Source organism: Eublepharis macularius, chromosome 2 (assembly GCF_028583425.1).
Source record: "Eublepharis macularius isolate TG4126 chromosome 2, MPM_Emac_v1.0, whole genome shotgun sequence".
Classification (NCBI taxonomy): Eukaryota; Metazoa; Chordata; class Lepidosauria; order Squamata; family Eublepharidae; genus Eublepharis; species Eublepharis macularius.
This window is the reverse complement of record NC_072791.1, coordinates 112,563,629-112,576,439: the sequence shown is the minus strand read 5'-3', so window position 1 is coordinate 112,576,439 and position 12,811 is coordinate 112,563,629. Positions and strand designations below refer to the sequence as shown.

General features: G+C 42.9%; 1 protein-coding gene across 1 annotated transcript in view; it reads right to left on the bottom strand.

Moving 5' to 3' along the window:
* Positions 1–12,811, bottom strand: part of ELP4 (elongator acetyltransferase complex subunit 4) — a 371,722-nt gene that overhangs the window by 339,969 nt on the left and 18,942 nt on the right. Inside the window, exon 3 of the mRNA XM_054971431.1 lies at positions 7,816–7,937. Within this exon, the coding sequence (XP_054827406.1) occupies positions 7,816–7,937 (122 nt within the window). The remainder of the gene's footprint in view (positions 1–7,815; positions 7,938–12,811) is intronic.

Genomic DNA, 12,811 nt, shown 5'->3' with positions numbered 1-12,811 from the left:
CATAGGTGGAGTTCCAGCGGGTGGGCAGGTCCTGAAAGAGTTGGTGCTCAGGGTCCCCCCTCCCCCTGCCTCTGGAACAGCTCGCGGGAAGAGCTGATGCTGTAGGAGAAGTGGGAAGAGATGCGCTGGCAGATGTCCAGCAGGTTGCATGTCCACAACGTTCCCTCGTCCCAGCTGTCCCTTGACTTGCTCCCCAGCCCGAGCATGTCCCTCATCACCAGGTGCAGTTTGTGCGCCATGCATACCAGGCCCGGGAGGGGTGCCTCTTTCAGGGCTGCCAACATGTTGCTTCCTGCGTCCGTCACCATGAAGCCATGGACAAACCCTTCCCCCCCCCCGACCATCCACTCCCTCAGAGCCGCCTTTACGATGGTGACGATGTTCTTCCCAGTATGGACCTTGTCCACTCCCTGGGCCTGGAGAAGAACTGCCCTGTAGCCCAGTGTCATGCATGGAACCTTTTTCCGTGTGCCAGTTCTTGGCCTGGGGCGGCAGAGGTCCTCTGGTTGTCACCAGTGGGCGGTGATGGCAAGGTAGCCGTAATGGCAGCCACTCCAGAAGCCAGCCGTGAAGTGTACTGTATGGCCTTTGGCGGCCGACAGCTTCCTGAGTACCATGTCTCTCAGAAACTGGTAGAGGGCAGACAGGACTCGATGCTCAACGGTGTGCCGTGACAGCATAGAGAACCATGGGGCAAAGTGCTGAAGCAGCCTTTGGAAGCCCACGCCCTTTATGACGGATAGGGGGAATCCTTGCAGGGCAATCGTCTCTGCCACGATACGAATGCCTGCCTCCTGAGCCGTTGACCTAACCCTTTACAATGGCACTATCCCCAACCCCGATGGAACAACCTCCTCAAGGGCGGCCTGCCTGATAGTTCCGCTCCCACCAGCAGCACCCTAGGGGCACGGCTTCTTGCTTGGGGTGGATTCCGGTGACCCTCCCATTGATCCCGGCTCAGAGGAGCTGGTAGCCCTCTGTCTCCCCCCGCCGGAAGTTTCGCTGGCCACAGACGGGAACCACAGGCTCAGGTGGCATGTCTTCAGGTGCCTGGTCAGGTCTGTCAATGACAGGTGCTTTGGGTCATTGCCCCTGTGCATCAGGCCATCACAGACACGGCACCACACCACACGAGGGTCATTCAGAAGGGCCCAAAAGTGCCTCCACACAGAGAGTTTGAACCGTGGCCCACTAACTGTTCCAGGGGAAGGAGGACGAAGGGTTACTGGCTGTGCTGCAGAGCTGGCAATGGAAGACAGAGTGAGGGGTGGACTGCAGGCAGGGGCAGCACCGGAAATTTGAGATGGGGACAGGATGGATGTTTCATCGAACCCCAACCATCCCTCCATGGATCCCTCGCCCTCCTCCTCCTCAAACATTTTAAATAGTTCCTCTTCCTCCAGCGGCAAGAGCAGTTTGGCCTCCTCCACAGCCACCACAAGTGTTTTTTGGGGAGCGGGAGTCTCTGATACCCCAGAGCCCTTCTGAGTACTGCTTCCCTCGGGGCAACCGGGACAATCTTTGCACTTCCGCCCACGACCACCCTTGGCCCCCACTCATTTTGCTAGCAAACAAGGATTAAGGAGGGGGAAAAAAGGAGAGTACAGTGTGAGCTCTCACTCAAGGTGCCCACTGAGCTTGGCCCCAGGGCCTGGCAGCAGCCCTGGAACCAGAGGGAGGGGCTAGAGCCCTAGCCCAGCACTCCCAGATACCTGACTAGATCAGGCACCAATAATAATGTGAGCCCTCAGCCGAGGTGCCCACTGAGGTTGGCCCCAGGGCCTGGCAGCAGCCCTGGAACCAGAGGGAGGGGCTAGAGCCCTAGCCCAGCACTCCCAGATACCTGACTAGATCAGGCACCAATAATAATGTGAGCCCTCAGCCGAGGTGCCCACTGAGCTTGGCCCCAGGGCCTGGCAGCAGCCCTGGAACCAGAGGGAGGGGCTAGAGCCCTAGCCCAGCACTCCCAGATACCTGACTAGATCAGGCACCAATAATAATGTGAGCCCTCAGCCGAGGTGCCCACTGAGCTTGGCCCCAGGGCCTGGCAGCAGCCCTGGAACCAGAGGGAGGGGCTAGAGCCTTAGCCCAGCACTCCCAGATACCTGACCAGATCAGGCACCAATAATAATGTGAGCCCTCAGCCGAGGTGTCCACTTAGCTTGGCCCCAGGGCCTGGCAGCAGCCCTGGAACCAGAAGGAGGGGCTAGAGCCCTAGCCCAGCACTCCCAGATACCTGACCAGATCAGGCACCAATAATAATGTGAGCCCTCAGCCGAGGTGCCCACTGAGCTTGGGCCCAGGGCCTGGCAGCAGCCCTGGAACCAGAGAGAAGGGGTAAAGCCCTAGCCCAGCACTCCCGTAAACCTGACCAGATCAGGCACTGATAATAATAATAATCAGTGTGAGCCCTCATCAGAGGTGTTCAATGAGCTGAGCCCCAGGGCCTGGCAGCAGCTCTGGAACCAGAGGGGATAGATCCCTATCCCACCCACCACACACAGAAAAAAATCCCAGCTCCAATGCACTCTCCCTGTCTCTCTCCCAAAAGGCTAGCAACAGCTCTGTCCCACTCCACTGCCTGCTGAAACTGAAAGCTGGAACTGGGAGCACAGTGCTCTTTTATAACTAGAGGTCTCATAGAGCAAAACAGGAGGTCTGTGGTTGGCAGTCAGAACTGCCTAACAGGGTTTCTAGGGATGAGATTGGAGTGCCCATGGCTACAGAACTCCCCCTCCAACAACCAACTTAAACAACCAAACAAGTTATGAAGCTAAAAAGGAGTGGAGGAGTGGAGGCTATCTAATGTTTTGCAAGGAATACAACATATATGCATTTGACAGTTAGACAGAGGTTGTGGATGTGTGCTAGATGCATGGAACTCTTGTCTCACAGTGAACAGGTTTGTTCCTTTAAAGGTTAGGGTTCCCAGTCTGGAAAAACTTGAGGTGACATTATGTGGATGAGACTTTCAGGGACCTGCTATAACAGCCTCACTTCTGAAATGACATCTCCTCTGCTGTTTTGGAGATTAAGCATCTCAAGGTTGGAGGACATTAAGATGAGGAGGGAGGATATGGTCTCTTAGATGGGACCCCTTCCTTGAATGTTGGACCAATATCCTCTCATACCCAAGATACCCCTCTGAGGTTGGGAAGAAGTGGGCTTTTGGTAGTGAGTAATTGAATCATTAAGACTAAATAGAGTCTCTGTAGTGGGTTATTTGAGCGTATGCTGACTTGACTGCCTGGTGTAAAGGTTGTAGCCATCATGCACTATCTAGATAAGTTGATAGATAGGAAGAGTCAGCAGTTGTGGTGCATGTTGGCACCAATGCCATTGGAAAATGTAGCTGTGCGGTCCTGGAAGAAAGATTTTTGGTACTAAACAGCAAGCAGAAGGTTAAAGGCCAGAACATCAAAGGTAGCATTCAAAGAATTGCTACCAATTCCACGTGCAGGGCCAGCTAAAGAAGCACAGATTAGTAGTCTCAATACATGGATGACAAAGGTGTTTATCTTCATGGTGTCTATGCAGTCCCACATTGGGGCTGCGCAGGCCAGCCAGCGTGTGCACAGTCCCAATGTGTGCCTGCATAGAAGACCACTCAATGAACAATAGTTACAGGTAAGTGTGACCCTGTTTGATTTGTCCAGTACAGGGGAACTTTCTGGCACAAGCTGAAACTGTACAAAAGAGACAGGCTTTGATTTAACAAAAAAATAATAATTGGGTTCCGGGTGGTAGAGCAGCTTTTAAATTAACACCTGAGGGAAAGCCAACAGGAGCTGTGAGAATTCCGCTCATAGGGATGGTGGGGAAAATGCTCAGGATGATATTGATAGGAGCATGATAAAACTTGGGAGTGACAGTAGGCTGACAAAGGAGGGCCATGGGCAGAGACCAAAAGGCCAAATGAGGCAATGATTATTGGAGAGAGAAATGTGTTATAGGTGTCTATATGCCCATGTTAAAATTCTATGAGCCGTAACAGGGGAGCTATAATACTTGGTGCTAAATGCCAATTTAGATATAGAGAGGATATCAGAAAATGGAGAAAATCAGTGGGACATCCCTGGATCTAACACTCTGGTCTATGCAGCCACACAATGCACATAAAGTTTTTTTTTCTACTTTAAGTTGTAAGCTGTTCCAATAGCTTATTAGATGATCACACAAAATGGAAATTTAAAAACAATGTTTAAACTATACAAGCATTTGACAGTCTTGTTTTAAGGGAAAGTAAAATATTCATAGATTTGAAAAATTCTTGTGCTATACCCATGATAGATGCAGGTATCAGAAAAGCAGTAGCCAACCTTTAGCTGATGAGAACTACTCCCTAGTGGAGGGCGGCAGGAGGTCCCCTCTCCCTCCCATGTTCCTTTGTTACCGTTGGTGCTCCCCAATGCCAGGTACTCTCATTACTGCACAGTCTTACTTATAACTGTATCTCTAGTGGGGAAGACCTCATTATGGGACTTGATGCAGCAGGGGATGAGGGCAGCACTCACCTCTATTCATACTCCTTTGAGGTAGAAGGAGGGCACCAAGAGTGTGGGTGTGGCAAGGCAGCACCCCACCACTGCTCCAAGTTCCACCAGTTCCATTGGTAAAACAGTAGAGCTGGAAGTGGCACCACCAATCTACAAACTCCTGCCTGATGCCTATTGCGCAGCATGGCCAGCGCAGCAGCTCCACCAGTGCAGCTTTGCCCCTGGAACTTACACAATCACTCACTGGTGTCTTACACACACTCAGGTACAGCTGGGAAGGTGCTGCTAGAGGGCAAGACACAGAAGCAGCCCACACAATGACCAAACCAAGAACTGCAGTAGGCACGGAAGCAGCTGCCCATTCTATGAGCCGGGGGTTAGGGTACCACCATGAGCAACTGGGTAGCTATCAGCAAGCTACTAGTCATTCATTACAGACGTTGATGACTTCCCTCCCTGTCATAGAATGTATAAAAGGAGTGGAAGCAGAAGGGATAAATATAACTCCTGTTGATGCAGAGGAGTTAGCCGTGTTAGTTTGTAGTAGCAAAATCAAAAAGAGTCCAGTAGCACCTTTAAGACTAACCAACTTTATAAGCTTTCGAGAATCACAGTTCTCTTCGTCAGATGCATCTGACGAAGAGAACTGTGATTCTCAAAAGCTTATGCTACAATAAAGTTGGTTAGTCTTAAAGGTGCTTCTGAACTCCTGTTGAGGCCTTGATATACATCCCGGGCTCATAAATTCCTTCCTTCCTACTCAAAAAATCTCTTCTTGCTTGTGTTAATTAGTGTTAGCTTGTGATTAGTGTTAATCCTAACCATAGTTAGCTTTGAACCAGAGTTTAAAAGCCAGGTTTGATGCTGATTTGCAAACCCTGGTTAAAGCTAACCAAATCTGCATTGCTGATGTAATATTAACTTTGGTTAGTGCTGAAATGTGAAGGGAGAGGGGAATTTAAGGTTGAACAATGACAAAGAACAAGTGTGAGCATGAAGTATGGAAGGAGCATGAGAACACAAGAAGCAGACTGATCTCCCAACTATGAAAGTGTTATGTCTGCTCCATGACACAATTCTTTTGATTGCATAAAATATAAGTGTTACTGATAAATACAGATAGGTACATTCTTGAGAGAGTGTAATTCATCTCTAGCCCACTGAAACCAATGGCACATATGCACAGGGCTAGCTTCCATGTATTAGACCAATAATAGGTCCAGTTTATAACTGGAAAATCTCTATTTTTCTAACACATTTTCTGCATTCTGAAAAATATTGAAGAGTAACTTTGCATCGTTCTATACTCAGACACCACAAAAGGTTTAGTTCAGCTTTTATTTTATAATCTCTTATATTCTGATATGTAGCAGTACAGCTATTTATTAGACAGGAAAACTGATAGAACAGAAATGTTTAAAATACCCAGCTTAAAACCTCCTGTATAGTGTTCTATAGGATTTTTACAGGGGTGTAATTTTTCAGCAATGTTACATCTTAATGCTGACTTCCTGAAGAAGCTTTGACTACAATAGGCTTGAATGTGTTTTCAAAGGATGATGGATAAATTGCTGGGTGGTAATCTAATATATCTTAGGCAGCTGATGAAGCTTTTTATATTCTACTTGTCTGTTAGTTATACAGTTTTAAGATAATTATGGTCTATAAAACCATCCTTTCCCCTTCCTAAAACCAGCAATATTTGTCTTTGTTATAGGCTCAAGAAACTCCCAATCATATATCATAAAATTAAAGCAGGTCATTTAGAAAATTTCTGAAATGAGTAACATATCAAAAGTCCCATTTTTAGTCATCAATATGTTGTATTAGCTGCATGGTGATAGGCTGTGAAGATGCACTGTTTTATTAGAATGGAGAGACAGTATCACTGGACCATTTTCAGCGCTAACTGATTTCAGTGGGTTTAGACTGCAGTTAACTTTGCATAGGATTGCACTGTTTTAAACCTTTTATCTAATAGAATCTATATTGTTTTAGCGGGGACTGAGCTTTAATAGATGACAAAATATGTCTTAGTGTATTTAGCATTACGGCTCCCCTATCCTCACATCAGACAGATTCAAAAGCTGTGATACACATGTATGTGTGATACACATGCAGAAAAACCATCAACATACAATTTTTTCATGCTAGAAGAAAGAAACCTAATTAAGTCGTAATAATGAGAGTGCCTCCATACTTGGAATAGCAGATATTCAGTGTAAGCAACATTTTATTTTCAAAGTCTTCTGGATAGGAAATTCTACTCAAAAAGCTAATATGTAATAACAGATAATCAGACACAGCTTGTTGTTCAGTTGATTCTTATCATAACAGTAATTCATCTATACACAGAAAATGCTAAACACAAACTTAAACAAAAACTCCAGTTTAAAAAGACAACTCATTTGCACTTACAATGTATAGAAAGGAGCGCAACAATTTTGTATTTTTAAAATTTATTTTTTGTCATTATAGGACATCGGTGCCTGCATAAACAATAGCAAAGTACAGCCACTTACTGTTTTCTCTCTGCAAAAACAAAGGTACTCAAGTCAGAAAAACAGCCCTAAAATCTACTGATTTTAACATTTCTTGTCCCAGCCAAAGTAAGGTAAAAGGATTTTTTAGTTTTCGCAAAGGAAAAATTATCCAGGCAACATTGTAGTGAAATATTAGAACTGTCTGTACATTGGTACAAACAATGGGTTTAACTTAAGAATATTTACCACATCATAGAAAGACAGATATGTACCAAGGATCGAAAAATAACTTACAATTATCCAAAAGATTAGTGATTAATAATGACAAATATTTGAAGCAAGTTCTGGGTGCTGTGCAACGCAGTGACTTCTGCCACTGCAAACAGATTTTGTTTCATGACATTTTACTACCTCATCATACACTGGAGTTGGCTGGAGTACAGAACATATTCCTAACAAAATGTGTGCATGTTTCACACCTCTCAAGTAACCCTCCACATTAGGATTGCCAACATCCAGGTAGGGCCTGGAGATCTCCCAGAACATCAATCCGCTTGGCAACCCTCTTCACATACATACCATTCTTTTCTTCCCACCATGAATAAAATTAATAAAATAGCAATATATGTTTAATATCAAAGAGATTGTATTTTAAAGATCAGATAGTAGAGAATTTTTGTCCCAAAAGATTTATAGTACAATAGTACTATAGTACAGGGTTATTCTCTCCTATGCCTATTGAAATCAAGGATGTAGGATTACACTGTTTAGTATGATTAAAAAATACAATCTAAAAGATATTGAACAATATCACATGGAAGAAACTTTTACTTTACCTTTAAAATGTCAGCAGGCTCCTCTTTAGCTGAAGCTATAAATAAATTATGTCCACAAACTATTCCCTCTGCAAGGAAGTGCTTGAACAATAGATTGGAGTAGATACCATATGCATCTTCCTCTGTGGGGAAAAAAAATAATAATTACCAAAAGAAACACATTTGTTGGTCTGTAAGAAAGGGGGATGAGAGGCAAGACACTACAAACAACTTGCCAATATTGCTTCAAGATCTGTACATACGTTCCTTAATTTATGTTCATGGGACTATAAAGCCCTAGTGAATAATGCCAAGCAGAAGAATGCAACAAAATTTAAGGACATTTCTCTATAATAATCTATATTTTTGTGTGGCTAAGTTACAAAACTTTAAAGAGTTCATGATGTATTACAGGCTGAACAGCAGCACATTCTACATGACCACAGGTCAGATGTCATTTTCACAACCCCATAAGAGCAGCTCCCAGTTTAGAACACAATGCCTTGTATCCAAGGAGATCTGATCACAGAGTATGTTACCAAAATGGAATACACATATAGGGCCCTTAACTTCAGACTTTGTATGTTAGATTGAACACATGCACCTTTGGGCAATGTATATTTAGAGTCACTGTCTGATGTCTCAACTTGGACAGCACTTCATAAACAGGTAGAAGAGACACTAGCAATGAACAGAGTGGAAACAGTACAATTTCACCTTGTCAAGACCACGGCAATACAGCCCGGAAAACCCACAACAACCATCGTTCTCCGGCCATGAAAGCCTTCGACAATACATCAATTTCACCTTTATTGGAGAAATACTGCACAGTAAGAATGAAGGATTACAGAATCAGAGTTGGAAGGGGCCATACAGACCTTCTAGTCCAACCCCATGCCCAATGCAGGATAAGCCTAAAGCATCTCTGACAAGTATTCATTCAGCCTCTTCTTGAAAACTGCCAGTGAAGGGAAGCTCACCACCTCCCTAGGCAGCTGATTCCACCTTTGAACTACTCTGACCATGAAAAAGTTTTTCCTAATATCCAGCCGGTACCTTTGTGCATGTAATTTAAGCCCATTGCTTCAGGTCCTATCCTCTGCTGCCAACTGGAACAGCTCCTTGCCCTCCTCCAAATGACAGCCTTTCAAATATTATCAATACAACACGTACACCCAACCTTTCAAATATTGCCAACGCAACACGAACACATGTACAATATGCAAACAAAACCTGTTATCTGACTTCTAGAAAAAGAATTGTTGAAGGAGACACAAGGGAGCAAGAACTCATATGAGCCTGATTCTGGAGGGAGGAGCAGTCCAGAGGAGTGGGATATGCAATAACGCTGTTTGGTGTGATTCCAGTCGGTGATAGGAGAGTTTGGTCCCCCAGGGCAGGGATTAGACTGTGAGGAAAAGTCTAAATTTTACTGGGGAGGTTTAAAATTAATTGCTGTCAAATTCAGATTGGAAGACATGAGGAATATTTATTTATTGATGTATGTTATTTTTCTTTTCTCATAGAGACTCAAGGTGAATTACATAGTCAGTCAATATGATTAACAGCTAGAACATTTAATAAACAATAAATCGGATATGGACTGAAGAAATTTGAAAACAAGCAGAAATCCAATACAGAGCTGAACCAATCCAGAAAAAAGGCATGAGCAATTAAACATGACATACTAAATGATGCAGAAGCTATACAGTAGGAGCAAACTTAGAGGAACATTTAGTATATAGTAGTATAATACACTGTCCCTATCTTTTACCAAAGCATCTCTTTGAACCATTTTCTTACAGCACAGCCATATTATCTGTGTAAGAAAGCCCTCCTGAATAGTTTTGTATAGTTTGTGGAAAGCCAGGCAAGTGGGAGCTTTCTTGACCTCTTCAGGCAGGCCATTCTATAGGGTGGGTGCCACAACAGAGAATACACATATTCAGACAGTTGTTGATTTTTGCCCATTTGCAGGATGAACATGTAGGAAAAGAGGTGGTCTTCTTACTCAGGAGAGGTTTCACTTGCCTAAGTTGAGGGGACAAAAGGCCGGATGGGACCGATGACTCAGTTCAGTATGGTTGATGAGATTTTGTTCTACATGTATCTCTTGTAGATGTTTCAGTGCATTAGGACTATTATTATTGTCAGTCTAGGAGATGAATCCAGAATGGGGATGTATCCAATGAGATTACCTCTAAAGTACACCTGTACCACAGGAGATGCTACTTCCTTATTTACATACAGGAGCTCCCAACAGCTGTTGGATTTTATTAGGGCCCCCTGCTTACATGACTGTTCTCTAATTCACATATACTGCAGCCTTGGGAGAACCTGGCATCAGGAAGCATGCAATCAGCTGGAGGGGGGGGGAAGTCCCAGTGATTGGCTAACTTGGTGGGTTTCAGGCAGACCTCTTAAAGTAGGACTTCCCACTTCCCCCAGCAGGCAACTGATCCTCCAGAAATTTTGTTCTTGGGGATTAGTGGACCCTCAGGAACAGTACAGGAGCAAACTCAAGGTCTGAAGTGGAGTGAGATCCGCAGAAATCATTACCCTCTCTTCTGGGATGGGAGCATCCTTAAGTCTTTGGAAGTGCATGACTGAATATAAGTCATTAAGACAGCAAAGAGAATCACAAAATATTTAGTATTTAATCAGCTGCGGTTCAGAAGTCTAGGACATTACAGATCAGAACTTACTGAGATATGAAAAATAAAATATCCATCTTATTTCTGTGCTAAATGACAAACATACCCTGATCTATGCTCTGATGTGCTACTTCAACATAGCATAGAATCAAGGCCTTACTGACAAGTAAAAAGGACACCTCATGCAACATGCTGGCTTATCATACCTTTCTAGACCTTGTAAAGTCCCAAATTCAGAAGCACTGGCTTCACACCCTGCATCATATTCAGGAAACAGATTGTAAAGACATTTCTTCAGACTGAAGGAGAAAGGAAAGACTGAAGTCTTCTGTATCTTTTAAGGTGCACAGGGACTTCAGCCTCAAGAATTCAATGGTAGGAGATATTAAATATTAAAATCTGACATAAGGGGATGTGAACATACACTTAGATTTTGGTGCTTTGCTTGGAGTGCAGAGATGTATGCTGCAGGCAACTTTAGTGAGGGACATGAGTCACCAGCTGTGACATGAAGTGCTGCCAAAGAAATGGATGTGCCATTACAATTAAATATTACAAGCAGAAAATTTCTGATATGATCCTAAACTAATACATTGGAGGAATGAAAGTATGTTTTTTTAACTGAAATTAGTATCCTGATATTTGTCATCTGCTCACTTGTTGAAGGGGAGGGGCTGTGGAGATGCCAATTCCTGGCATCTCCACTTAATAAGGACAAGGAAACAAGCGATGTGAAAACTTCTACCTGAGACTTTGGAAAACTGCTGCCAATCTGGATAGACAATACTGACTTTGAGGAAACAATGGGCTGATTCAGTATAAGGCAGCTTCGTATGTATGTATGTCCTTTCCTTTGGGCCTCTTTCAGTATTTTACAGTATACATTTTAAAAGACGAAATTGCCATAATTTTGCAGAATGCAATGCATATTGAAGATATGTAGAAATTAACATATGAAGTTAGCAGTTTTTTAAAGTCAGGGATTTAAACTGCTGAAGTTACTGTGGTTATTATTATTAACTTTCTTTCTTTAGCATTCATTGTTTCATCAATAATAGTAGCATTAAAAAGAGTCCAGCTGGATTACATCAAAGTTCATTAGGTTCAGCACTCTGTTCTCAACAATACGCATAAGCAGTGCAGGAAGGAAAAAGCCAGGTCCTCTCCTGCTATTTGCCCTCACAACTTTTATTGAGAAGCATACAGCCTCTGAACATGCAAGTTCCATTTAAGTATCATGGCTAGAACCATTCACAGATTTATCTTTCATGATTTTTTTCTACACAATTTTTTTATATAACTGTTTATTTTCTACAAGAAAAAATGTATCATTTCAAAGCACATATGGTAATATCATAAACAAGTAGTATTTTTATTCAGTTCAACCAAGGCAGCTTGCTTCTACTAGCTTGTTCTTAAAGTTGTTTAACATAGACAGATATAGTTTCATTTAAAGCAATGAGACTAGTAAGATTTAAACAAGTACCACAGTTTAATTGTGCCATGGATAAAACAGGACTGTGGTTTAGATCACAGACTGAATTTGGATTCAAGAAATTCAGGCAGAGTATGGAAACGAAAAATTATGCAAGCGTTTGTTGGGTGAATATGGCTGTATTTCATAGCTTAAGTTTACAATGTTCGGTCTTCAAAGAGACAAGAACATGCAAGAAAATAAATGGTCCTTTAAAAAAATAAATACTTTGTTTTTTCTTCTGCTAAGCTCATAGTCACAGTAAACAGGATAAGTAAACTCTCAAAGAGCAACATAAATACAAACACACCTCACTCTGCTACAGTACTCAAAGGATTAAATGTGTTTCAGAAAACCTCTACAATGTATCTTGAATGGTTTAAGTCAATGCCTCTGTAAGAATCCTTCAATTCTTCAATTTGTCACGTAGAGAATAGCTTTTTATTGATTCATTTCTAGGTCACTAAACTTTTGTTTATTCAAAAGATCTAAAGTGCACTCATATGGGGCTTTTTTTGATGTTGTCCATTGTTTCCAGCTTCAATGCTCATGTTCCTACTCAAAGCACACACTCCTTGGATTCCCGCCTCCCCACAATTGTTTCTTACAGGTATTTCTGCTCTATTGCATTTCTGGCTCTTGTTGCATTTCAGCTGCATCAAAGTGAAGGACTTTTCTCATTTACCATGGCAAAGTGAGTTGCAGATTTTTATTTAAAATATTTACACCACGTCTCCCTATGTAAAATGCCTAAGTCAATACAGGCACGTACAAGTCATAACCAACAAATACAAATGTTGCGAAAACTTTAATACTATACAGTAACAATAAGCTTCAAAGCTCTAAAAGATACTTACTCCCGCATCCTATATAGTGTTATACATAACAA